Here is a 25,856-nt window from a genome sequence, read left to right on the forward strand (position 1 = left end):
CTGGGAACCAATAAAGGCACCCCAGATGGCTAATGTTCCTTGAAAACCCCATCACGGGGTCAACCCCCACCGAGCACGGCGTCCGTTAACACCCCTAATGGTAGGCCGGGGCTGGGAAACACGGCCTACCCCAGGCCCCGCCGCCCCCCCCCCCCCCCCCACTTGCGCAGATCTCTTTCCGCAGGGCCTTCAGAGTTCCTTGTCTGTTATAGTCCACGGCAGCCTCTCAACACTATTTTGGCATATTGATTCTGCCATCCGGTTTACGTGCTGTCCTTTCCAACTAGGTGTCATTTGATAAGCCTGCCCTTTACACAGCTCGGTCAGCAGGGGGTGGCTCGAAGGCCAAATCTGCCTTACTGCCTGTGTTTGAAAGTAACGTGATGTTGGAACACAGCCACCTCCATTCACATATGTACGGTAAATGGCTGCATCTGTGTTACGAAGTCAGAGCTGAGTACTTGCAACAGGGTCAGACCTGTGACCCACAGAGCCTAAAATATTTACTATCTTCCTCTTTTTTTAAAAAAAAACATTAATGCTTATTTATTTTTGAGAGAGAGAGACAGAGCGTGAGAGGGGCAAGGAGAGAGGGAGACACAGAATCCGAAGCAGGCTCCAAGCTCTGAGCCGTCAGCACAGAGCCCGACGCGGGGCTCGAACCCGCGAACCATGAGATCATGACCTGAGCTGAAGCCGGACACTCAACCGACTGAGCCAGCCAGCCGCCCCACTATCTTCCTCTTTACAGAAAAAGTTGGCCAATGCCTGAACTAAGGCATCGATAAAAATTCTAAAAAGAACAGGGTAGAAGCCAGACCGTGGACCATCCCAGCAGAGACCTCTCTCCTGGTTGACACAGATTCATTCACTGGTTTTCTTTGAATACGATCATTCAACCAGTTATGAATCTAGGTAGCTGTGCTTTTGTCCAGCTGTATTTCTGTCACATTGCACATGGGGTGTCATGAGATGACAGGTCAACGGCTTTGCCGAGGTTCACATATTGTGACACTATTGTGCTTCCCTGATCTACTGGGCTAGGACTCTGGCTGAAAATATCCCAACTAATTCTTGGAGAATTCAACTTAGTTTCTAGAATTCACAGCCACCATTGTAGACTGTTTGTAAGCCCATATGCTGATCAAAGTTTTCCGTAAGTAAGCATTTTTTTTTTTTAATTTTCTTCTGGAATTCTGAAGCAAAACAAAAACTGACCAGGGTAGATTATAGTCTCGTCTGATACACACACACACACACACACACACACACACACACAAATCCTATAATTGACTATTTTGTTGAAAATATTAATGGATGAAGACAGATAAGAAAAGCTATTTTGGGTAAGAAGCCTATAAAGGAAGAAAACTCCATGTCAACATGCCCTTCCCCCTCTCCTAGACCTGGCCAAAGCCAGACAAAAAGCATGACAATTAGAAATACCGTCAGGAGCCTGAGCAAGAGTTACCCAGGATGCCTTGCTGCTGTAGAGATCATTTTTCTTCCAGCAGCATCTCCCTTGGAGTACTGACATACTCTTGGACCTGATTCAGGAGTTACTCAAGTTCCCACACACCTTCCCAAAGCCAGTATCCTGTGGGAATTGAACTGGGGCCTGGGGAGGCCCACTGTGGGGAGGAAGGGGCCTCACCTGACGGCTCGGATGGCGGCCTTCAGGGTGGGGATCATCTCTTCGATGAGGAAGTCATTCCCGTAGGCCCTGTCTTCTGCCATGGGATCACCTGTCCCAGCATCTGGGAGGGAGACACACATATCAACCAGCAGGCCACGGCGCTTAGAAAGGCTTGGGGACCCCATTCAGTCAGAGCCTTCTAAGGTCAACCGCCAGAGTCCTTGCCCCCACTTTGTGAAACCATGTGGTGTTCTCCAGTTGTGATGCCATTCAGGCCTTCGTGGCATCTCCTATGCTCCAGACAGGAGTCAGAGATGCCCGCGTTCAGGACTGTTGACTGGGGAGAAGGCCAGGAAGGCAGTGACGTGAGTTCTGTGGCCCTGAGTGACTTCTCAGAAGCAGTAGAGGGCATCCTCCTGGGGGTTACGATCAGACACACCTGAGTCCAGATTCAGTCACTACCCTTGAGACCTTGTGGGGTCACTTTCTGAGCACTGCTTATCCTCCCTTGTCATAAGCACAAGGGACACACCGAGGTATTGTTCCCACTGTCGCCTACTGGGCTCGGTTCTATCACCTCTTCCCACCCCTTGGGGTGCTGAGGCCCCTGGGTCTCCAGATCACTCTGCACCTGGCCCCCTATGTCCTTCAAATTGACCTCCATGGCAATGCACCTCAATGTGGCTACGCTTTGGAACTATGGCAGTAAGCCCCAAGGCTCCCTGGAGGGGTCTGTGCAGATGAATGTGGGGATCCTGGCACAGAGAATAGCTACCTCGGGACCCCCCTGCTCCCTGAAGTGTGGGGATGTATTACAGGCGCCCCCAGCCCAGCGGACATGAATGGGATAAAGCAAGAAGTTGGTTCAGGAAGGGTGGAGACGGGCTACTCTGCAGACTGGACAGTATTCAACCGGGGAGGGAGGGAGGTGAGGAAGGGGCGGGCATGGCAAAGGGAGAAGTGGAGGAGACAGAGTGAGGGAGAAGACAGGCCTCACCTTCAGAGCTCTGCCAGAAAGCGTAGGCTTTCATGCGGAAGGCGGTGCGGAAGCGTTCTTTATTGTTTAAGCCAACAGGCTTTGGTTCTTTAGGAGGACTTTCTTCTATGGCATCTACATTCAGAGGGGTAAATAGCTTTCCTTTAGTATTGCTACCACGAGGATTAGAAAGGCGAACCCGATCCAAGAGACCCAGCTTTTGGCTACAAAATAAGCAAAAGTGAACAATTTTCCTCCTTGAGTGCAGGCTTTCGTAATCACCCGGCCCTCTCCATAAAGACTCACACATTGACCTCCACGTGTGATGGGGGAGGCGTGCCCTCAGGGCTCGATCTGCCTTAGCAGCTCGGGGTGGCACAGGGCTTGGCAATTTACAAGCCATGACACCTTGGGCACGTTTCTTAACCTCTCTGCACTTCCCTTTCCTCCTATGCTTAGGTGGAGCTCAAATGACATACGGGACATCAAGTGCCTGGCTCCCAGCAGCAGGTCCCCGAGCCTTATGCCTTCCCCTGTCCCGTCATCTCTGCCTCCATAACTTCCTCCACTCCATGGTGCCCAGGTAGCAACTTTCACAGAAAAAGCCTTTCAAATGTTCCTCGAACAGTATAAATGACACGAATTACAGGAAGCAGGCACCCGAACCCGGTGGCCACAGACGCCCCCCCCAAGGATGGGACTTGGGAGGCGAAGCGGTCCCTAAGCTTGGATGGGGGAAAACACCACATCTTTACTCACGGAAATCAGCGTATCTTTCAATTACGAATGTAGGCAATAAACCCCAGTACTATCCTCAGTGCCCCGGTCTTAACCTGTGTCTTCCACAACAGAAATCACAGAGCATTTGCTATCCTGTCCTCTCCGGGGACTGCTGTGCTCATAGTGTTTCAGAATTATGTCGGTATTCAAGCGGCCCCAGCTCTCATCATTAAATCCATCACCGAGAAACACAGACACGACTGCATCTCGGATGTGCACGTATTTTGACAGTTGTCAGTATAATCAGTGTCTTTTGTAACCGTATGCATTTCATTTATGAATTCAAGATGGGTATTCTGAGAAGGGGTCCCTGGACTTCATCATACTGCCCAAAGTGTTCTTGGTTCCAACCGACCAAGCAAACAAATGATTAATAAGTCCAACATAAAAAGCCCTCGTGCAAAAGCCAGCAGTGCCTTGACTTGCGTCCAACTTCACCCCTTGCCATCCAGGTGACCTTGGGCAAACCCGTGCCCTTTCTGAGCCTCAGTTACCTCATCTTTATTATTTTTTTAAGTGTATTTACTTATTTTGAGAGAGAGAACATGCACACAAGCTGGGGAGGGGCAGAGAGAGAAAGGGAGAGACAGACAGAGAATTCCTTGCAGGATTCTGTGCTGTCAGCACAGAGCCAGACGCGGGGCTTGAACTCACGAACCCTGAGATCATGACCTGAGTTGAAACCAAGAGTCAGATGCTTAACCGACTGAGCCTCCCAGGTGCCCCAGTTACCTCATCTTTAAAATGGGGACGACCACTCCCTGTTTGCCCCGGTTGCTATGAGACGATGTTTGTCAAGGATGTGGCACAGAGCTTGGCACGCAGTAGGTGACCTGTAAGTATTAATTTCTTCACTCTATTTCTCTACCTCCACCCCTCACCCTAGCGGGCATGAGGACAAAGGCCTTCTTTGCGGGATACCTACCAGAGAAAAGCCATCCTACAAGTTTTCGCACATCAATACACTCCACGCGGTGGCTTCCCCTCATTACCCTACACAGGGCTTGGCACACAGTAGGTGCACCGCGTACTTGTGGCACACATGGTGAGTGAGTGAATATGGGTTTTTGAAGAAGGCTCTGCATTGGCCTGAGCTGATTTAGTATTTCTAAGGAGTCGGGTTATGACAGCCCCGTGCTTCCTGCCAGAAGCTGCTGGTGTCTCTGCGGCTTGATGCAGTGGGAGAGGTCAAGGGCGTGGGGGCCTCGGAGGAGGGCGGGACACTCCCCCTGCCCAGCAGGTGCCCCGCACTCTCTGGGCACCAGGTCCTCCATGGTAAGCGGGCCTAACAACACCTGCTGCGTAGAGGCCTGGGGAGCATTACACGTGGTAACATCCGTAATGCTTCCTGCCTCCAGCCTGGCGTAGGGAAGGCACGAGGATGCGTTTGGTTAACAAATACACGGATGAGCATACGGATGGGCGGTATGGCCCCCTCTGGATGGTTCTCTCTCACCAAGCGTTGTTACCTTAATAGTCTGACCGGGGTAGATTCAGGGGAACTCTAGGACACAGATGGCTTTATCCTCCCTGAGTCAAAGACAAAATTTTCGGAGTGGCTCTCCAGACCAGTTCTAGATGAATGACTGATAGGACAGGGCCTGTGGGCTAAAAATACTGGACGAGGCAGGAAGTTGGCTGAACAGACAGAAGGCTTTCCAACCCAGAAGCTCAGGAAAAGGGGGACTTCAGGACAGTGTCTTCTCAGGTCTGCTTCTCCTTGTCTGCTGCCTACTGACCGTGTCTCACTATCCCGCCAAGCAGCTCCGTCCTCCCATCTGCACCGAGCCTCCTGCCCGGCCCTGAGTCCCCACAGCATGCCTAGGTGCGCCCACCTCCTCCAGCTGCTATGAGCCCTGCCTCCTGGGAGCCCCTCGTTGCTGGCTCCTTTTAGAACGGCCTGAGCGTCACCCGTCTTCCCTTGGAAATCAGGTACTCCCCACGTGGTCCAACGACACACTGCAGTGTGGCTAACACTGTGTCTAACACACCGTGTGCAGACCCTGTGTTTCCACGTCGGTCCCCCCCCCCAGCCCCCGGAACGTGTAGTCCCCGTCAAGCAAAGACCCGGCCTGGTCATCTTTGAGCCCACGCCCTGCCCTTCCTGTTCAGGGTAGCCGTGAAAATCACGGTCTTTGGGACAATTCCAGTCCGCGTGGAAAGGTCCTGAAACACGTGACCTGAGACACACAAGTCATGGTCTCGGGCCTCAGCTCCTCCCACACACAGTGACGATGGCCCTCGTTGCGAGGGGCCGCGTGAGGGTTACGTGAGGGGCTGCATGGAAAGTGCTTAGCCGACTTCTGGAATGAGGATTGGAGAAGCCTTCAGTAAATGCTGGCTGTCACCATTATCTCGGTAAATAATTCTCTTCCCTCAGAAGTCATAGAAGGCTAAAGGATGGATAAAATTTCCTGAGCCACAAAATAATCATGTGTGTGTGTGTGTTTAATGAACTAAGTTCTCGGGGTTTATATATTATTTTACAGTGCTTCCTAATGCCAGTCTCACACACTCGCCATTATCACTGAACTTGACCTCTGCAGGAGGTAAGTATATGAGGAGCTTAATTCCAGATCGGCTAAGCAAGTCAAAAGTAATGGCAGCCAGGGGGTCCTGGCTCGAAATCTCAGCAGAAATGCCTGAGTGTTAGAAAGTTAATGAGAGGACCCTCTTGGTTCTATCTGTGTAGGGATTTAGGATTTGCCTGTTTGACGTTTCAATGCTTCATTGTAACCTCTCACAGTCTGAGTTGCTTTGGCGATGTTTACTTAACACGCCATGGCCACAGAGGACGGTTTACAAGAGAGAGATTCCCACAGCGTTCGGAACCCAGAGGCATCAGGCACAATTCAGGAACCTCAGCTCTGATCTTCTCCCGGCCATCACACCCAAGAGGCTTACGGAATTCTGCCTCCAGCAAAGTGGGTGATCAGCTTACTTCTTAATTGCGTTGCCTGGAATCCGAGACCCCGAAGGATAATCGGATGCAAGGCAAAGTCCGCTGCTGAAACTCAAACCCATCTCTGCCCTTCTCCGTATGGATTTCTAGCACATAATTCAGGCCTTGTGCTTGGAGGGTCCTAGAAGTCTTGCAAGAAAAGCCTCCCTCGGGACTGACATCAGGTTTTCTTGGATAGCTGGGGCCCCTGATTTATCAAGTGCAGACAATTTTTAAATATGAGTTGTAAAACTGGAAATGGAGGTACCGGGGACAGGAAAGTAAAATCAAAAATTAAATTCTGCCCTGGCAGCAGCCATTGCCCTGGGCTCCTGCCTCAGGTTACCCCAGCCAGGTTAAACACCACCCAGTTCCTCGACACTCACACTTCCCGCTTCCTGGCCTTTGCACATGCCATGGCCTGTACCCAGGAAAAACTTCATCCCTTCTTTTATCTCAATGATAAAAGAAAAGTCAGATTTTTCCTTTGAAACTTGACCCAAACATCAGCCCCAAGGCTGGCTTGCCCTCTTGGTCCAAATACCTATCCATTCACCCACCCTCCCTCCCTCCCTCCCTTCCTTCCTTGTTTAAAGTTTATTTACTTATTTTGAGACAGAACACACAAGCTTGGGAGAAGCAGAGAGAGAGAGAATCCCAAGCAGATTCTACACTGCCAGCACATAGCCTGATGTGGGGCTTGAACCCACAAACTATGAGATCATGACCTGAGCGAAAATCAAGAGTCAGGCGCTGAAATGACTGAACCACCCAAGCGCCCCTCCCATTCACTATAGCTTTTTATGGGCTTTTCTCAACCATGGCACTTGGCCACCATAGTGAAATCTTTGACTTACTAGGGACTCTCTCCCCAAAGCAGTGGTTCTCAACCAGGGACAATTTTGCCCCCCCAGGGGACATCTGGCAGTATCTGGAGTCATGTTTGATCGACATAACTTGGGGAATGCTCTTGGCTTCAGGCGAGTTAAGGCCAGAGAAGCTGCTAGACATCCTACACACACACACACGGGGCAGCCCCTGATGATGAAGAATTATCCCACCCAAAATGCCCACGTTATTGACACTGAGAAACTAAAAGGTAAGCTATTTGTCTGCAACCCACAGTTTGGTCAATTATCCAGCATCTAACATGGAACCTTGCGCATTGTAAGGACTAAAAGCATTATTACGATATCGAACGAATGAAGGAATGCAACATTTGATCTTCTGTTAATAAAATGCATCCAATCTCAGCTGAGAGAGGGAGTACCGTGTGGTGGAAAGAGTGGACTTTGGAGTAAGAGACCTGTGTTCGAACCTTTGCTTTGTAGTTAATATTTCAACTTTGGTCAAGGCGTTAGCTCTTTCTGGTTTACTTTTTCCATCTGTCAAATAGAGCTAATGTTATTTATTTATTCAATGAGAATGCAGTCTACACCTGGAAGTGCTAGGCTCTTGGTAACTTGCTGAGAATACAGTGGTAACTGAAACAGACATAGTTTCCAGCCTCCAGTGAGCTTATGATGAGGTCAGGAAAACACACAATAAGCAAATGATGCATACATTGCTAGAAATCTGACCGGGAAACAGAGTGCAGTAATGGAGTGTAACAGGAAGTCAGCTTAGGTGGAGTGGTCAGAGAAGGCCTTTTGGGTGGATGGGAAGACCAGTTAAGTAGCTGGTCCCTGGAGTTTGGGATTAAAATGATGGTGGCCCGGATGGTGAAGCTGAGACCTGATGGGTGAGAAGAGGCCAGGCCTCAAAGAAAAGGGGTGAGCACTCCCTGGGCAGAAGAATCACATACAGGTGCGAGGGGCACGAGCACTGGGATTGTGTAGCGGAAGGGAGGCACATGATCAGAACATCGTGAGTGAGGCGCAGAGCGGCATGAGGTCAGAGGCCAGATCGGCAGGGATTCTAGAAGTAGGATTCAGAATTAAGGATGGAAAATAGAAATTTCTTTTTGATTTTAAGGGCACTTGGAGGCCATCAAGAGTTTTGAGGAGAGTATATCGGCTCTGCATTTTTTCAAATGTTTATTCTGTTTACCTTTGAGGTGTGTGGGGGGGTCACATGCATATGAGCAGTGGAGGGGGACAGAGAATCCCAAGCAGACTCTGTGCTATTAGACGTGGGGCCCAAACTCACAAACTGTGAGATCATGACCTGAGCCTAAACTAAGAGTTGGATGCTTAACCGATCGAGCCACCCAGGCGCCCCTCAGTTTTGCACTTAAAAAAGAACACCCATGTTCACAGCAGTGCTATTCACAATAGCCAGAGGTAGAAACAACCCAAAAGTCCATCAAGGAATGAAGAGATAAACAAAATGTGGTATATCCACATAATGGAATATTATTCAGTCTTGAAAAGGAAGGAAATTTGGACACTGCTGCAATTCATCTTGAAAATATTATGTAAAGTGAAATAAGCAAGTGAGAAAAAGATAAACACTATATGATCCCGCTTGTTGACTCTAGAGGAGTCAAAGTCACAGAGACAGAAAGTAGAATGGTGGTGGCCAGGGGCCGGGAGGAGTGGAAAATGGGGAGTTGTTTTCAATGGGTGTTTTTAATTCCCCACCCTCCTCATGTCACCTTCGTTGGGCATATGTGTCCTGGAAAAGCTAATACAATTTCAATTAAAAAAAAAAAAAACAAGAGAAAAACAAAAGTTGAGTTTGGGATGTGTCAGGAAGGAAGGCATCCTGTCAAACAAACACTTACAGACCTTGCCTTTCTTATCTGAAGCTACAATCCCTAAAATGGTTTCTGGGACACAGAAACGCTTAACAAATAGTCACTGAAAAAGAGGATGGAGTCTACGGCCATACCACCCTGAACGCGCCCGATCTCGTCTGATCTCGGAAGCTAAGCAGGGTTGGGCCTGGTTAGTACTTGGATGGAAGGGAGAAAAAGAGGATGGATGGGGGCTCCTGGGTGGCTCAGCTGATTGAGTGTCTGACTCTTGATTTCAGCTCAGGTCATGATCTCATCATGGGGCAGAGCCCTGAGTCAGGCTCTGTGCTGACAGCCGGAAGCCTGCTTGGGATTCTCTCTCTGCCCCTCTTCCGCACTCTCTCTGTCTCTCAAAAGAAATAAAGAAATAAACGTTAAAAAAAGAGGATAGATGGATGGGTGATGAATGAATGGATGGTGAACAAACCAGGAGTACAGAGTCACTGCAGCTAAGAGAAGGGTCTTCTGGAAGAAGCGGTCAATCAGTCTTGTGTGATTTGTTGTGAAAGCCCCATGAGCACAGACTGAGTGACCAGCACAGAGCAGCCCATCCCACCTACAGGGGTTAAAGCCCTAATTTTTCCCCTTCTCTCCTTCATTCTTTCACCTTCCATCTCTCCAGATGGAAAGGGTGGGGCCTTACACAAGCTATGCAGCCTGCTTTCAGAAGGCTCCTTTAGCACCATGGTCTGTCCCAAGAAAGACAGAGAAGACAAAGAGGTAAAAAAACAAAAACAAACAAAAAACACCTGTCACCAGCCATGGGCCAAACCTTTGAGGCTTTGGTGTCCTATTTTTTTCTCTCTGAGAAAAGACCATGGATGAACGTTGCTATCTCGACTTTGTTTCTTTTTAACGAAATAGTAGATCTTACGTAGGGATTAGACAACGATCAAGGTGGAGTGGCATTAGGGGCTGGGGCGTGACATGGCCTCCATTGCATCAACACTGAGGAAGACAATGGCAATCTCTCTAGGCTCTCACACCGTTCATAGTAGAGCTGGGAGAACCAAGTAACTCATATACTTTGTGACTAGCTACAAAGTAAGTTTCCCTGTAGAGAAATGAAGACTCACTTATTTATGCCTTTTGTGAATTTTCCTTGGGACACCTGCATGCCCGTCTTCTTTACAGAGTTGGCATTCCTGGGGATTTCTCATATAGAAATAGATGGCCTGTGGAAAGATCATAGGCCTAGGGACCCAATGCTTGTTAGCCTGAAGGATGAAAGCATGAAGGACGGAAGGGACAAAATTAAGGTCTTAATCCCTCTCCTAGCCTGGTGAAAAGCCACTAGCCCTTGACAGATGAAAGCAAAGTGCCTCTGTGGATCCTTTCCTGATCTCCTGCTATAGGTAGAACTCCGAGCTCTCTTCCTTTGTTGTTCTCTCTATCCTTGTGTCTGTAACATTCCCATAGCAGCACCCTCAACACTACACTGCTCCTCTTTGGTTGAAACCTCTGCCTCCCCACTAGACAATGAGTTCCAATTTTCTGGGAATCTTCAGGGCCTAACATGAAGCAGGGCTGTTAAAGAACCGAAGGGAGGAAGGAAGGACAGAGGGTAAGAGGGAGGAGAGAAGTATTGCAGGGCTAGGATTCAAACCTATGTTGATGTGCCTCCTAAACCAGACCTGAACAATGTGGAAAAGAATGTAGACACAGAAACCTAGAAGTGTGGATGCCAATCAGGAAAATAATAGTGATGATAATAAAAGCAAACCCTATGTAGTACTCATCATGGGTAAGACCCTCTTCTAAGCATTGAATTCTCACAATAGTGCTAGGAGGTAGGTACTCTCACCAGAACTATTATATAGATGGGGAAACTGAGGCAGAGAGGTTTGGCAATGTGTCCAAGATAATGTACTCAAGATTCTTAAAAATGACCCATAACTCACAGTGTGCATCACACCAAAATAACATGGGTCCAATTCTGCTGCCATGGCCACAAACTCATAGCATACAGGACCTGAAGTGGCTTAGGGATCCCCTATTCCAACCTCTTTCTTCTAGCGATGAGGCAGCCTAGGCCAGGTGACTGGGGGCTTCTGTCTAGGCTGAGAAAGAATGGAGACAGATAAAGCAGGGAGGAGGAGGCAAGATCGTGACCGGGTTGGCTGTTGGGCTATAGCAACAGCTTCACGACTTGGAAATAGCCCTGATGTGTTCGTCTGGTTCTCTCTCATCTGGAGAGGTTTGCAAAGTTAGCTGGGCCAATGGCCTACTTGGAGTCCTCTGATCCAGTGAATCTGGGAAAATCTATGAGCACGATTCCGGGACATTTACAGCTGGTACTCGGAGGACACACAGACTCACACACTGACGTGAGGTCTCTCTGTCGCTCTTCTAAAAGAATTGCTTTCTCCATGTATCCAAATCTCATGTATGAGTAACTTGCCAATTGGCCAGCACTCATCTCTAGTGAGCATTTGCTATGTACTGGGCCACAGGTACCATTCCAACCAGCCCATGAGGCGGTTCCTATTATTATCCCCACTTCACAGATAAGGACATGAGGACATGAGAGGCTGCTCGAGTTGCTCAAGATCACACAGCTAGTAAGTAGGGCAGCCAGGCATTGAGGTCTGATGGTCTAATTCTGGAGTCTGTTCCCAGCTCCTGTTGCCATGACTACCTCCTAATTCCACCAACTGATTATTTTTAGTCCCTGGTTAAAGAGGAGAGGACCACAGATCAGGAGGGAGCCAGGTAGACATAGGATCCAATTCTATTTGTGCGATTTGGGCTGGGATTTGTGTAAGTTGTTTCACCTTGCTGAGGCTTTGTGTCTTCATCTGTGTAGGGGATATTGGACTCTAACTCATAAATGTCCCTCTCAAAATCATGCGTCCTGGATCTGCTCAGACAGCTTCCTACCTTGTATGCAAGCAAATTGTGCTTGCCTTTGGCAATTGTGAAAGGCTGAAGTGTGTTCCCCAAAAGATATGCCCAAGCCCTGACCTGATAGCTATAATGTGACCTTATTTGGAAACAGTCTTTTTGGATGTAATCAAGTTGAGACCTACTCATACTGGAGTAGGGTGAGCTCTTAATCCAACAATTTGTGTCTTTATAAGAGAAAGGAATGGGAGGTTTGGGTACAGAGAGACACAGATGCACACAGAGAGAAGAAGGCCACGTGGAAATGGAGGCAGAAAATGGAGTGTTGGGTCCGCAAGGGTAAGGAAGGCCAAGGATTACTAGCAACCACGAGAAGCTAGGAAGAGGCAAGGAAAGGTTCTTCCCCCCACAGCCACTGGAGGAAAATGGCTCTTGATTCCTTGATTTCTTGACATCTTGATTTTGGACGTCCAGGCTCCAGAACACTGAGAGGATAAATTTCTATTGATTTAAGTCGCCCAGTTTGTGGTCATTTGTTATGGAATCCTCAGGAAAAGGCAGCAAAAACGAGGGCACAGTGGGTGCATGAGGACTGTTTTTAGTCTGATAACCAAGCCAGAGAGCTGCAACACATTTTTGTGTGCTACGGAATGATGTGCTCATAGGTAGACAGGGGCTACAATGAAGGGTAGGGAGGACAATCTTTTTTGCATACTTTAGCAGAGCCATAAATATGGAATTTCCACACAAGTAGAAGAATTGAGAAGAAATCTCTGGTCCTCTACCAGCTTTTCCCCATGGAAGGAGGTGAATTATCTGATTATGGGGTGTGTGAAATAACCATTGACTCATCTTCTTGATTGGGTGAGCTTCTGTATTGAAGGTCAGTTCTGTATTCAAGGTCATACGTGGTCTCTCTCTGGTTGTCAGTGCTCCATGGGGTCAGACAAGCAATGGCCCCAGGTGTCTGGCTGGGAGAGTGTCTGTTCTGTGTGGCTGGTCCTAAGGTCAAACGTACTGGGAAGTGTTAGGACATTCACTCTTGCTCCCAGAGCCAATCCTGCTTTGCCCAACAAATGTGGCCTATATTTTGATCTGTTTTGGATTCCTATTTCCCAATTAGCTCATAATTCAGAGACACTCCCCCATATTCCAAAAAGAAAACTGAGACTAAGCCCTCAGGGCATGTTGGGGATCACTCTGGGGTTAAACAAAATTGGTCCAAATCTTACTCTGCAGCCTGGGACCAGTGTTTCAGGGACTGCACAGCGGGACAAAATATTAACAGCTATGGAATTGTGTCCAAGACTCTTATTTTGCTCTCGGTAACAATTTTCCCATCAGTAAAATTAGGGGATTGGATTCACTGATCTCTAAATTCCCGCGTACCTCTAACAGTCTTCGATTCTAGGGCATGGAAAGAGATTTATTGCCCACATCATCTGTCACCCTGTGAGATCAATTTCATGGGGCCAACGTCACAGGGAGAAAGTAACGTGTGAAATATACCTCCTCTCATGGCAGGAACTCCAGCCACAGAGAGCCAAGGAAGAGTAGAAGAAAACAAAACAAGCCAAAGGGGACACCCGCAGTGACTGACTACAGTTACCTAACTGTTCCCAATGACTTGAAACTACCAGCCGAGTGGCTGGGTCCACACATCACGGAGCCAGATGAACCAGATCCGGTTTTGTTCCTGCTACCGTCTAGCTGCAGGACCGTGTGCAAATCACTTGCCTCTCTGAACCTCAGGTTTCTCATCCATAAAAAAAGAGATTCAAAATAGTTATCTTCCCTATCAGGGCAGCTATGAGGGCTAGATGTGCTGAGACCTTTACCTGGCAAGCAGTAAGCCTTCTTCATAAATTCTTGTGATTGTATTTAAATTCTCTGACTCAAAGGATGATCCTCTACTAAATGTGAGAGCTCTGCAATGGGAAGGATATAACAAGACAGGAGATAAAGAAGATGGCTCGGATGAACATCCTCCCTCTCCAAAGATGGCTACAGAAGAGCTGAGTCCCGGACGCCGCTGTTAAGATTGAATTGTTTGAAAATACAAAGTAAACAGTATGGCTCAAGCAAGCAGTTGCTGTCAACACAGTTACCTGTTTTGAAAATTCACAAAAACACGATTTTCTATGAGACAAATGCCTCTAATTATCGGCTCTGCTGCATGTCTACTGAATAGTTGCAATTGATGTTTAAAGTGATGTTCCTACCATAAACTACCAGTCTTTTCTGGAATCATCCATAGAATAAATGAGCCTCAGTATGGTCTACTGTTGATGTTCTTTAATGCAGTATTATTTTTAGGCACTTGAAAATTTTCAGGTGGAATTTATGCCTGTCATGGGCAGCTTCGTATTTGTCTGCTTTGTGTTTCGTCCCCGATACGCTGGGGAAAAGGACACTGTTCTGCTGGGGTACTGATTCCTGCCAACTTCAAGCAAGTGACTCTACTGTGAGCTGTCGATCATAGCGTCTTGAACCCACACTAACAGGTGGATACAGGACCCAGAGTTTGGCCAGCAGTAGCCTCTTTCTCTCTGGGTCATACAGATTGTCCGAGGCATGAGTATGTGACCCAGACTGGGTCAATCTAAGTGCTTCCCTGGGGTTTCTCAAACTGGAGATGAGTGAAGGACAGATACAGAAAGAGGGAAAAATAGGTGGTCATGGGGCTGCTTGCATCCGCATCGTCATCAGTATGCAGAAGGGCAGCAAGAGAGTGAGATCAGAAAGGAGAAGTGGGGATGAGAGAGGAAAAGAGAAATTCCAGAAGACTTCCATTCGTTGTTTCCTGGGGATCTCACCCTCTTCGTTGGGTGACTATGTGAGCCATTTCATTTCCCTCTTAGTCCAAGGTAGTTTTGACTGTGTCTATGACACTTGTAGAATAAGAGTTTGTCCATCCATCCATCCATCCACCCATTCACCCACCCACTTTTTTCAGTGCGTTAATATCTCTTGAAAGCTAACCATGTCTCAGGCTGTGTTCCAGGCATTGTTTTAGGTGCCAGAGATAATGCAGTGAACAAAACAGAGCCCAACCCCTTGGAGGCATTTTATCTAGTACAGAAGGCAAACGAGAAACAAATACATAGTATATTAGATAGTCATCAATGCTAACAACGATAATGAAGTAGGATTAAGGGCATAGAGACTGATGGGGTGTGGGTAGAGGGTCAAAGAGGGGCTCTCTCAGGAGGTGACATTAGACAGAGTCCCAACTGAAGTGAAGGACTGAGCTATATGAAAAGATGAGATAGGAGATCCTGGCCAAGAGGGAACAAATGCCAAGTTCATGTGTCTGTGAGACTCACTGAGCTCACGCTCTACCCCTGGGTACAAGGAGGGCATGGCAATCCAATGTGCCGCAGTGGGCCGCAGCCTGATACTATCTGGTCCAGTCACACAGACCCACCCTCCAAATCCCCACGTTGGCTACTTCTGTGCTTGGCTAAGGTGCTAGTTAACTAAATGCCTGAGCTCAGTCTCTACACAAGTAAAATGATGGTACAAAACTCCCTTCATTAAGTCATTTATTTATTCATTCAGCAAATATTTGGGGGGGGTAACCCCCTATACTTCAGGCTCCGTGTTAGCTCATGGTCTAGAGAGGACGAGAGATCAAGTTTTGACTAAATACAAAACAAAAGCTTTCATAGGGAAATTCTGAGTCCTACCTGGGGCACCATGAGTGGTACAAAGGGGTGAGGGTGTGTGTGTGTCAGCTGCCTCTGTTTTTATAAGAATTAATTAAGACAACCTAGGAAAAGTACTCAGCTCCTCATAAGCCCACAACAGAAGCTGGTTCTCTTCCTTCTGATTAGCCTCAGAATCACAGATCCCGAGAAGCATAAAATGATCCAAGCCAACCTCCCAGCCATTGTGGGAAGTCAGTGGGACCAAGGTTCCTCAAACAAGTCTGCATGAATCAAAGCAGTCAAACATGGCCCCGTCCTCAGGACTAGAGAAGCTCATCTCTGTGTCGACCCTCTGAGGTGTGTGTGGGGGGGCAGGCTTAGTGAGCAACCATGGGCTTGAGCTCTTTCCATTAAGTTGACGAACTTCCTTTTTCTTACCCCAATGCAGAACCGAGATATGTTAAGTCACAGAGAACAGAACACTTACATCAGCCCAACAAATAAACAGAAGTGTGGACCACCCATGCTTGGAGGGGACAAGGAGATGAACTCCAATCTGGTTTTGGCTATTTAAAAAGCAATGAGTAAGACTGAAACACCAGTTAGCAGGAAACTTGTTGAAGACGCTAACACAAAGGTGGAAAATGGCCATCAGTGAGCAAACGTCGCATGCACGTGTCCCCTGCTGACCACTCTCTCACCCTGCTCCCTGCCCTCTGGGGTCAGGGAATTGACGTCTCCGTCGACAGTTCACCCGTAACATCCTCTAGGTCTCACGCCCGGCCTCCCGGCTGTAATCACACCTGGTAGTTCACCTGTCAATCTGTCAGCCAACCCGTTTGCTGTGCAAACCCAAAATATTTGTGCCTGAGCCCGGACGAGGGGGACGGAGTGGCTTATGTAACTGACCTCGTTCTTCTTCCCCGGGGAGGATGAGCCAGCAAACACCTGGGAACTCTCACCCTGAGAAATCGTGAAACACGTTTTCCTTCTGCATCCCTAACGGAGCTCTGGAGAGGCGCATGAACAGCTTGCTGAGACTCCAGACAGCCCCTTTCTGAGGACCGGGGTGGCATCCCTAGCAAAGCCTCAGAAGGCATCTACCCAGGCTCTCATGAAGCCAGAAGCGCATAATCCAATGCAATTTGGCTGAATCTTGTTCAGTCTGTATAGAAAAGGCTCTCAGGTGGATGTGGCAATTCAGTTACAGCGTCAATGCCTGCATGATGCAGGATGCAAAACCCTGTTGGTCACGAGAGAAGGAGAGGACAAGTACCCCTCTGGCAGTCTTGAGACCCGCAATTTGGGGTGAGTCTGCCCTCTTCTACGAAGGGCGCCTCGGCTTCTACACATGTATCTGGGAGAAGATATCTGAGGTCTTCCCGCCTGCCTCTGTGACCTGCTGCAGCTGCTCTAGCAAATGTCCCCGGACGTGGTCATTGTCATTCATTCCTGCCCTCCTCTACCATCTCCCCCAACGTCCCTACAGTCCAAACCAGGTCCAGGCAAGAAACACTCCATCCTTTCGAAAACACGCACAAAAGAGCCAGGAAGTCCTAGCTGTTCTGTATGTGATTTAACTGCTGTGTCTGTCACTGTTTCTTCTAAGAGGAATTATGTCTGGGATGGGGCCCCATCATGGACTCCATTCAAGAGGATTTGACTCAGCCTCCCAAAGGTCACTGTTTTCAAGTATTCCCCCTATCATGTGGCCCAGGGTCCTGCTACCCTCTCTACCTGAATTCTGTCAGTTCTAGAAGGACAGATGTTGAACTTAGTGTCCAGGAGACTGCAAGGCCTCACAAGTAGTTGCTCAACATAATAGATTAAATGACATCTGTATTTATAGTTATTTATATTTATAAATATATAACTTAACTGACGTTTGTGAGAGGTATCTTTTTTTCTTTACAGTCTCGAGCAGGGTCCATAGTGTCCCTGATATTGTGACATCTTGACAGGGAGAGAGAAGGGAGGGGCACACAAGTGCTCATAATCCAGAAGCCCAACCTGCCTCTGCAGCAGTCTGTAGTGAGCATGGTTTACTGGGGATCATGAATTAGTCTTGATTCACTTTTTGAGGAGCCGTGTGTGAACCCAAGAAGCAAGTGAAGCACTGTCTAATGGAAAGAATGTGGTCTTAATAGTCAGACCTGAGTCCGAATGTTGATCTTGCCTCTCAAGAGCTGTGTGACCCAAGAGGGATAACTCAAACTCCCTGAGCCTCAACCTCAACCCACAATTGGGGGTACCCGGGACTGTCTTACACTGCGGTTGTGAGGACGAAATGAGACAAACATAGGCGGGACTCCAGGCACAGAACTGCGTCTTGCTCACTAAATGGCTGTGGCTGTGATCACAGCTGAGTTGTCCTTGAGTAAATTCACATGGAAACGGCAGAGGAATATGGTGGTCAGCGACGGCAGCGAGCCCCAAACTCTGCCTCATAACCGGCATGCTGCCCCGGGGCCCTCCGCCATATTGAACCGGACCCTCTGTCCCGCCATGGTGGTGGGAAGAAGGCGATTCGTGATCAGAAACGTACCTGGCTGCAGCTTCCAGCTGTTCTTTCCTAGGAGGGGATGAGAAAGAAAAACATAAAGAAAGTGTAAATTACACGAACAGCCTCCCCTCTCCCCCACGATGTGCCTGAAGCTTCCCTTTGACGAAGATGGCGGTGCTCAGTGGAGCCGTAGGACAAGATGGTGAACGCGCCTGGGACCCAGTGAAGGGGAGCGGGTTTCCCCAGCCAGACCCCAGGCCCTGCCGCAAGGGTGTGGCTCTGCATTCTCGGGCCTCTTCCGGGCCGCTCGTTCGTTTCCTCACCCAGAGCATGGCTGCTGAGCACTTCCTCTGGCCCAGGCCTTGTGCTGGGCTCAGGGGATTTGTGTAGCGGTGGGGACAGACCAGGAAACCAGGAATTTCGTCACTCAGCAGCCACACACCCCATCGCTCTGTCACCACCACGCCATCATAGTCGACGTCACCACCATCATCGCTAATATTTATTGAGAAATAATTACTAGGCAGATACCATGTTAAGTTATTTTTATAGATCGACTCATTTAATCCTCAAAACAACTCCATGAGGGAAATGGTATTATCGTTCCCATTTCCCTGCTGACAAAACTAAGGCACGGACAGGTTAAGAAAGCTGCTCAAGGTCTTACAGTAGCAGAAGTAGGAAGTAGTAGGAAGTAGCAGACTCAGGCTTCCAACCCAGGGGAAGCTCACCGTCCTGACCACGAGGCCACGTGGGGTATGCGCACATTCTAGACTCTGAGCCTTTGCCCAGGCTCTGCCCAGAACTGTATTGCTAATCCTTCAAATTCCAGCCAGAGGGGTCCCTCCTGGAGTTTCTTACCCAAAGCCCCAGGGTCTAGGCTGAGCGGATCTCTTTGCACACGGCACTGTGCTCTGATCACCCCATACCCTGGCACATGGTAAATGCACAATAAATACTGAATGAATAGGTGGACTATGGGAGAAATGGGGAGAGAATACGAAGCATCATGGCAGAGAAGCAGAGGGACCAGCTGGGGGGTTTCCAGCTCATGGCTCAGCTCCCCCACTAGTGCCAGGTGGCCTTGGGCGGGTCACTTCCTCTGGGCCCATCTCTCTGCCTGAAGCATGTGCACAGAAAGTGCTCTGCCTTTCTAGAATGCTCTGGATGTCTGACTCTGGAGGTGGGGAGAGCACTGAGAGGAGAAGAAAAGGGTGGGGGCGGGTGGAGGCCAGGAGGTGCGCTGGGGTGCCGTGGGGAGCAGTGTTAAAGAGACAGAGCCCCCCCCCCCCCCATTTCTTCCTCACTCTCCAAGACAAGGATTCCATGCCGTCTCTATCGTCACACTTCCCGCCTCTGGCTTCCCTCCCAGGCTATGAATTTGACTCACTTCTCACTGAGAGAGATCTTCCCCAGGTCCCATCACCAGGTCAGCAGCCACATACACCTGGCCCTGCGCCCTGGGCTTTCCTTCTGAGCACACGGATGCAGGTTCACACTCCACTCGTGCCCATCCTCCACTCGTGCTTCAGAACCCACGCCTCTGCCTGCTCTCTCCTCCAGTCCTTCTCCTTCCTCCCGTATCCACACTGATCCCTCTCCATTAGACCCTTCCTGTCAAGGAAAATGCCCTGGCCCCACATTACTCTCCAGCTGTCATGTGCACTTCCTGTCCCCACATGCTCATTTCATGTCACTCTTTATTCCCTGTGAGCTGGCTTCAAGGCCCCAACAACCCCCAAACGATAAACATCCAGGGGCCACTTCCCCGTTCGTGTCTCCATCAACCTTGTGACAGGATCAGCACAGTGGACCCCTTTCTGTTGCCTGTTACATCCCCAATGCCAAACACAATACTTGCACTTGAGAGAGGCTCAGTAAGGGCTTGGTGAATGAATGAATGAATGAATGAATGGATGAATGAATGGGATAAAGAAATAAAAGATCTGTAACCACATTCCAGACAGGGTGTTTCAGCCCTGTGGTCGCTAGCAGTGGCTTCCTATGGGTTCTTAGTGTCTTCGTTTCCTGCTGTAACACCAATCCTTCCTTCCGGGCCAGACTCAACCAGAGGAGACTGAACACCTGCTGTAAACCAGGTGCTGTAAAAGGTGCTTCCACACATCCTATTCAATTTGACCTTCGTGACAAGAGTCTTCAGAAATAGGTATTATTGTCCCAGTAACCCTTGTCTCATCTTACTTTTACCCAACTTTCTCCCTGAAAAACTCTGTCTTCCCAGAGATAACAATGGGCTTTGGCATAAGACCTGGGTTCTCCTCTTTACTTACTAGGGGGCGACATTGAGCAAGCTAATGAACCTCACTGTTGCTCTGGATTCTTCACCTATAATATTTTGCACATGAAAATAGAGTTACCTCTTCTTCTGCTCTTCCAGGGCATTCTAAAGACTCAATGAATTAGCATGTATGAAAGCAGACCCATGTTACTTGGCCAAAGGCAAGGATGACTGGATGTGCCCCCCTTCTCCATTGCTAGGCACTCTAGTGATCTTGCCGCTGGTCATAAAAGGAAAAGGTTCTGGTTATACATAAAATTAACTGGGTCTTCTTGGTCAAGAGGCTTCTACATGTGGGGCCTAAGTCTTATCTCCATTTTAGTTCTAATGTCTAATGATTCTAGAGCTACAATGTCCAAAATGGTAGCCACTGGTCATATCTGACTATTTAAGTTGAAATGAAATAAAATCGAAAATGTAATTCCTCAATTGCATGAGTAACAGACAGAGGCTCAAAAGTCACATCTGCTAGGGGGACCACATTGGCACAGATGTACCGTAGATAATTCTACCACTGTCTTTAGGGAACCAAACGGCATGCAGGTTCCCTGTCAATGGAAGGCAACATGTGGGATTTTTTTTTCCAATTTTTTAATGTTTATTTATTTGGGGAGGAGGGGAAAGTGCAGAGAGAGGGGGACAGAGGATTCAAAGCTGGCTCCGCTCTGACAGCTGAGAGCCCAATGTGGGGCTCAAACTCTGAACTCACGAACTGTGAGATCATGACCTGAGCCAAAGTCGGACGCTTAACCGACTGCACCACCCAGGTGCCTCGACATGTAGTTTCTAATGTCTGCCCTCATCTGTGCTTGCACATAACAATGTACAACCACCATCCTCTAAGGTCCTCCCCGTACCGTCTCAGACTCCCACTGCCTACTTGCACTAAGGAGACACAGTCTCCATGGGCCAATAAATCAGAAGATCTGGGCTTGGACTCATAGCCCTCTGAAGTTCTTTCTAATTCAGAAGCGATGAGTTTATAATTTTAAATAGTAACAGAAAATAAAAACCAAAAAGGCAATACCATCATCCATCAGCGCTAGGCCTAAACAGATATATCCTGCAAATTCACAGAGGACTGCACTGAGCCGGAAACTCTGATACGGCCCCACTCCTAGGGCTGGGCTAAATAACATCATTCTTCCGAGTCTTTCAGCGGAATATAAGATGATGCCACCACCACGGTAAACAGTCGGGCAGTTCCTCAAGAAGTTAAACAGAGGGTTACCAATTCCACTCCCAGGTATAAGCCCAAGAGAATTGAAAACTTATATCCACACAACGAGTACATCAGCATAATGGCCAAAAAGTGGAAACCACCCAAATGTGCGTCACCTGATGAATGGATAAACAAAACAGAGCGTCTGTAATAGAATATTACTCATCCATACAAAGGAATCAATTTCTGATACATAGGACAACCTGGATGAGACCTGAAAACATGCTAAGTGAAAGAAACCATACTTAAATGACCACATATTATGAGATTTCGTTTTTATATGAAAAGTCCAGAATAGGTAGAATAGAGACAGACAATAGGCAAGAGCTTGCAGGGGCTGGGGGAAAGGAGGAGAGGAGTAACTCCTAATGGGTTTAGGGTTTCTTTCTGGGGCAATAAAATGTTCTGGAATGAGACAGTTGGTGATGAATGCTCAACTTCATGACTACACTAAAAACCACTAAACTGTTTACTTTCAAGGGGTACTTTTTAGTGTGAGACCCTCCTACAGCATATGAAACATACCTCAATATGTTTTTAAAGCATAAACAAGAGACAAAAAACCTATAGGGGACAGGTGAGGACACACCAATGAATTATCACCTTTACCGCTGAACGTATGGAGGGGGTTGGCGTTCAGGGACATTTTTTTCCCAAGGGACTGCCTTGTTTCAGAACGGTTGCTAAGTGACTCTGGTTGGACTTGCTAAGTCTTGCTAGTGACTTTATACTTTTGTCCTTGAAAGAATGAAAGAAAGAAGTGTTCTCTCTCAGTTTAAAAGCCATTCCCCTATCACAGCAGCCCTGCGACACAGCATCTTCCTCCGAGTCTCTGACGGCCAGGACAATGCCTTATTTATAATAAATCAACCCAAAAGAATAGGCCTGTTGCCAAGACCTGGGGCTGCCCAGCAAACAGAAAGCATCTTGGTTCTGAGCTCAGTGTGGTTGCACATCGTCTCCAAGTCCAAGGTCACTCTGTCCTTTACCAGGGAGGCTGCCTGCCCCTGCGAAGGCTCTTGTGACCCAAAAGAAAACTGATGTCATCCCCGACCCAAAATGATGATGGCAAAAACAGAATTTTAGAATCAAAGAGAACCGTGGAGGCCATCACCTGAGCCAAAGGATCTAATGACAGGTAAGAAGACGCAGCCTAGGAACCCAAGCTTCATCGCTGGTTTCTGGAAGCCTTGATTCTTCCATCCCCTTGACTCCTTTGCCCGTCATAACTCCTTGAGATACCCCCCTCTTCTTATTCCCTTTCTGGTCCTCCACCCACCGTCCTTCTGAAGCATCCACCTTGGGCTAGGCCCCGGCTGGCTCTCACCCTGAATCCTGCACTCTTTTGCTCACCGGTCTCCTTGTCTCGAATCCTGAGCCTGTCCAGCCCGCCTCCACACCCTTCCTGTCATCTTCCTGAAACACAGATCTGATCATGCCATACTCGGGCTCAAGCAGCTTCTCTCTGCCCTCAGGATCAAGTTTAGATTCCTTTGCTGGTCACCTGTGATTGGTGGACTGGATGCCCGGAGTAGAAAGCTGCACCTGCCACTACGGCCTCTGCAGGAATGAGACGGAAGGCAAGCAGGGGTCAGCTTTCAGGGCCCTGCAGCTCATGGTCAGGTTTTGGACTTTATTCTCCTTGTCACGGTCATCCATTGGAAGGTTTTATGCAGGGAAACGAGCCAGAAGAACCCAGGTCTCTTGAATTTCTGTAAATCTGTACCGCAATCTGGCGATAGGGGTGAGGGGATATGTGAGGCTGGGTTCTGACATTGGTTGCTGGTCCCATGACAGGTGGGTGGGAGGGTGGGATGGGGACCGAGAGGGCCACTTGGCTGTGACCGGGTCGCACTAGAATCCCTGAAACCAAAGGCCTGTGGCAGAAACGGGCTTCAGAGCAGGGCCCAGCTCAGGGGTGAGGCTCGGGGTCCCTCTACTCTCCCTCCCAACCAGGAATCCAACGGCAGTTCTGCATTCCTTCCACACGCGTAAACTCCTGGCTCAGGACAGCAGCGTCTACCCCCTGGAGAAGCACAGTCTGTTTCAGTAGCCCAGGCAGTGAAGAGATCACGGGCTTTGGGGGCTTCTTGACGTGGCAGACATCGGCCAAAATGCCCCAAGCTTCTGAGCCCCAGCTTCGCCCCCCTGTGAGAGGAGCCTGGTGACCCGACCACTCAGCCTGTCCCCGGGAGGGGACCGTGAGCCACGCTGTCGGACTCGCCTTGGGGCATCTGTCCAAGATGCTTTATTAGGCCAGCACCATGGAAATGGCTGGAGGCGGGTATAGGACCCGAGCTCCCAGAGCCCTCCACTGATTTTTTTAATGTTTATTTATTTTTGAGAGAGAGCGAGTGTGAACAGAGGAGGGGCAGAGAGAGGGGGGAGGACAGAACACCAGACACAGGCCCTGTGCTGTCAGCACAGAGCCCAACGTGGGCTCAAACTCATGCCCTGTGAGATCATGACCTGAGCCGAAGGCAGATGCTCAACCAAGTGAGTCACCCAGACATCCGTCCTCCACGGATTTTAACGCCTCTTAACATTTGGGATCCTCTGGCCTGCTTCCTAGGCTGCCTGGGAGGGCTGGTTGAAGTACGAACTCAGATACCTTGGATGGACTGGATATCTAGTGATTATTAACTTCTCTCTCTTCCTTTTTACAGGTGCTGGCTGTGGGCAACGCTTTTCATTTTTTCCCCCCCGAGGCCTTTAATTTAATCTACCACCTCTAAGAACACAAAACGACATCTCTGGGTCATTGGAGGATTCCTCCTGCTGCTTCTTCCGCCTGCCTGTTCCCAGCATCTAGAACGGTCTGTGGGTGTACAGGCCATGGCCAGGCGGGGGAAGCATCCAGAACTGTGAGCGAGGCCCACTGCCTGGGCTTCCCACTTCCTCAGACCCCGGCCCTGCTCAAACAATGATCGAACCTTCTCTTCTCAGCCCCTCCACACTGTCCAGTTGGTAACCACCGGTGGCACACTGGGGCCATCTGGGAAGCTTTAAAATTACTGACGTTGGGGGGCCCTGGGTGGCTCAGTCAGTTAAGCATCCAACTTCAGCTCAGGTCATGATGTCACGGTTTGTGAGTTCGAGCCCTGCATCAGGTTCTCTGCTATCAATGCAGAGCCCGGAGCCTGCTTCAGATCCTCTCTCTCCCTCTCCCTCTGCCCCTCGCACTCTCTCTTTCTCTCTCTCAAAAATAAATACACATTAAAAAAGTACTGATCCCTGGACTCCACTCTTGGCATTTCTGATCAAATAGCCTGGGGTGTGGCCCGTGAACTGGGGGAGTTTTTTGAGCTCCCAGGTGATTCGAATGTGTGGCGCAGTCTGGGAACCAAGCCCTGTTCTCCGAGAAACTACGGAGCCCACAGGCACAAATACAGACCCACGGCGGGGATGGTCAGTCACACCCTGAGCGTTCAGATAGGTGGTCACTTGCCTGAAGAACGGAAAAGAGACGACCGATTCATAGAACCTCCACGTTGCCACAAGATCAATCCTGTTTGGGTTGGTAGCATAATACCTCCAGGCAGCCTGAGGAGGAGAAGGGAGGGGCTGGAATGACCAGACAGCACTGAAACACTCACACAGAATCCCACAGGATTAAAACATTTGTGAAGCCCCTGACTCTTAAGAGTTTAAATATGCAATTGAGGTAATATCCAGAGAAGCCAGGCTTCCTGGCTTTTTGTAGCTCCTTGGGGAAGAAAACCTTCCCTGACCCACCATCTTGGAGGCATAACTGGGGCCATCGGGGTGTGGAGAAATGCGAAGGAAGGAGAGGAGGGGGCTGGGCATAGAATCCCCAGAAGGAGCAGGGTTTACTCTGGCTGCAAGGCTCCCTGAGCCTTCTCAGACAGGTAGGAGGGTGCACACTATCTTTGTGCCACTTTGGGTGCAAGAGACGGCCTGGGAGATGAGGTTTTGATTCGAATATACTAGAACTTCAGGAATACCATGATGGTCTGGGGCTTGGGGGGTAACGGAACAGACCCTTAGAGGCTGGGACTGGCCTGGACTCTTCACTACGTAGAATAACATCGTGTACCATCTGGTGTCAGACCCACAGACCTGCAGAGACCATCTGTACACGAGGGTTCACTGTAACACAGGTTCATGGTAGGCACACGTTCGGTCCCACGTAGCTGTAGTTGGGGGACTTCACCATCCTCTTCTCTGTGCTCCCAACAACCCACAACACCATGAAGCAGAATCTCCCTCTGAGGTTTAAGCGGGAACACGTCTACCCTTCTCCCCAC

General features: G+C 49.0%; 1 protein-coding gene across 1 annotated transcript in view; it reads right to left on the reverse strand.

Moving 5' to 3' along the window:
• The window catches only part of KCNQ3 (potassium voltage-gated channel subfamily Q member 3), a 310,000-nt gene that overhangs the window by 11,970 nt on the left and 272,174 nt on the right, over positions 1–25,856 (reverse strand). The window contains exons 8-11 of the mRNA XM_060611348.3: positions 25,037–25,131; positions 18,110–18,136; positions 2,634–2,836; positions 1,655–1,757 (exon numbers count right to left, since the gene is read on the reverse strand). Of these exons, the coding sequence (XP_060467331.1) occupies positions 1,655–1,757; positions 2,634–2,836; positions 18,110–18,136; positions 25,037–25,131 (428 nt within the window). The remainder of the gene's footprint in view (positions 1–1,654; positions 1,758–2,633; positions 2,837–18,109; positions 18,137–25,036; positions 25,132–25,856) is intronic.

This window comes from Panthera onca, chromosome F2 (assembly GCF_046562875.1).
Source record: "Panthera onca isolate mPanOnc1 chromosome F2, mPanOnc1 haplotype 2, whole genome shotgun sequence".
NCBI lineage: Eukaryota > Metazoa > Chordata > Mammalia > Carnivora > Felidae > Panthera > Panthera onca.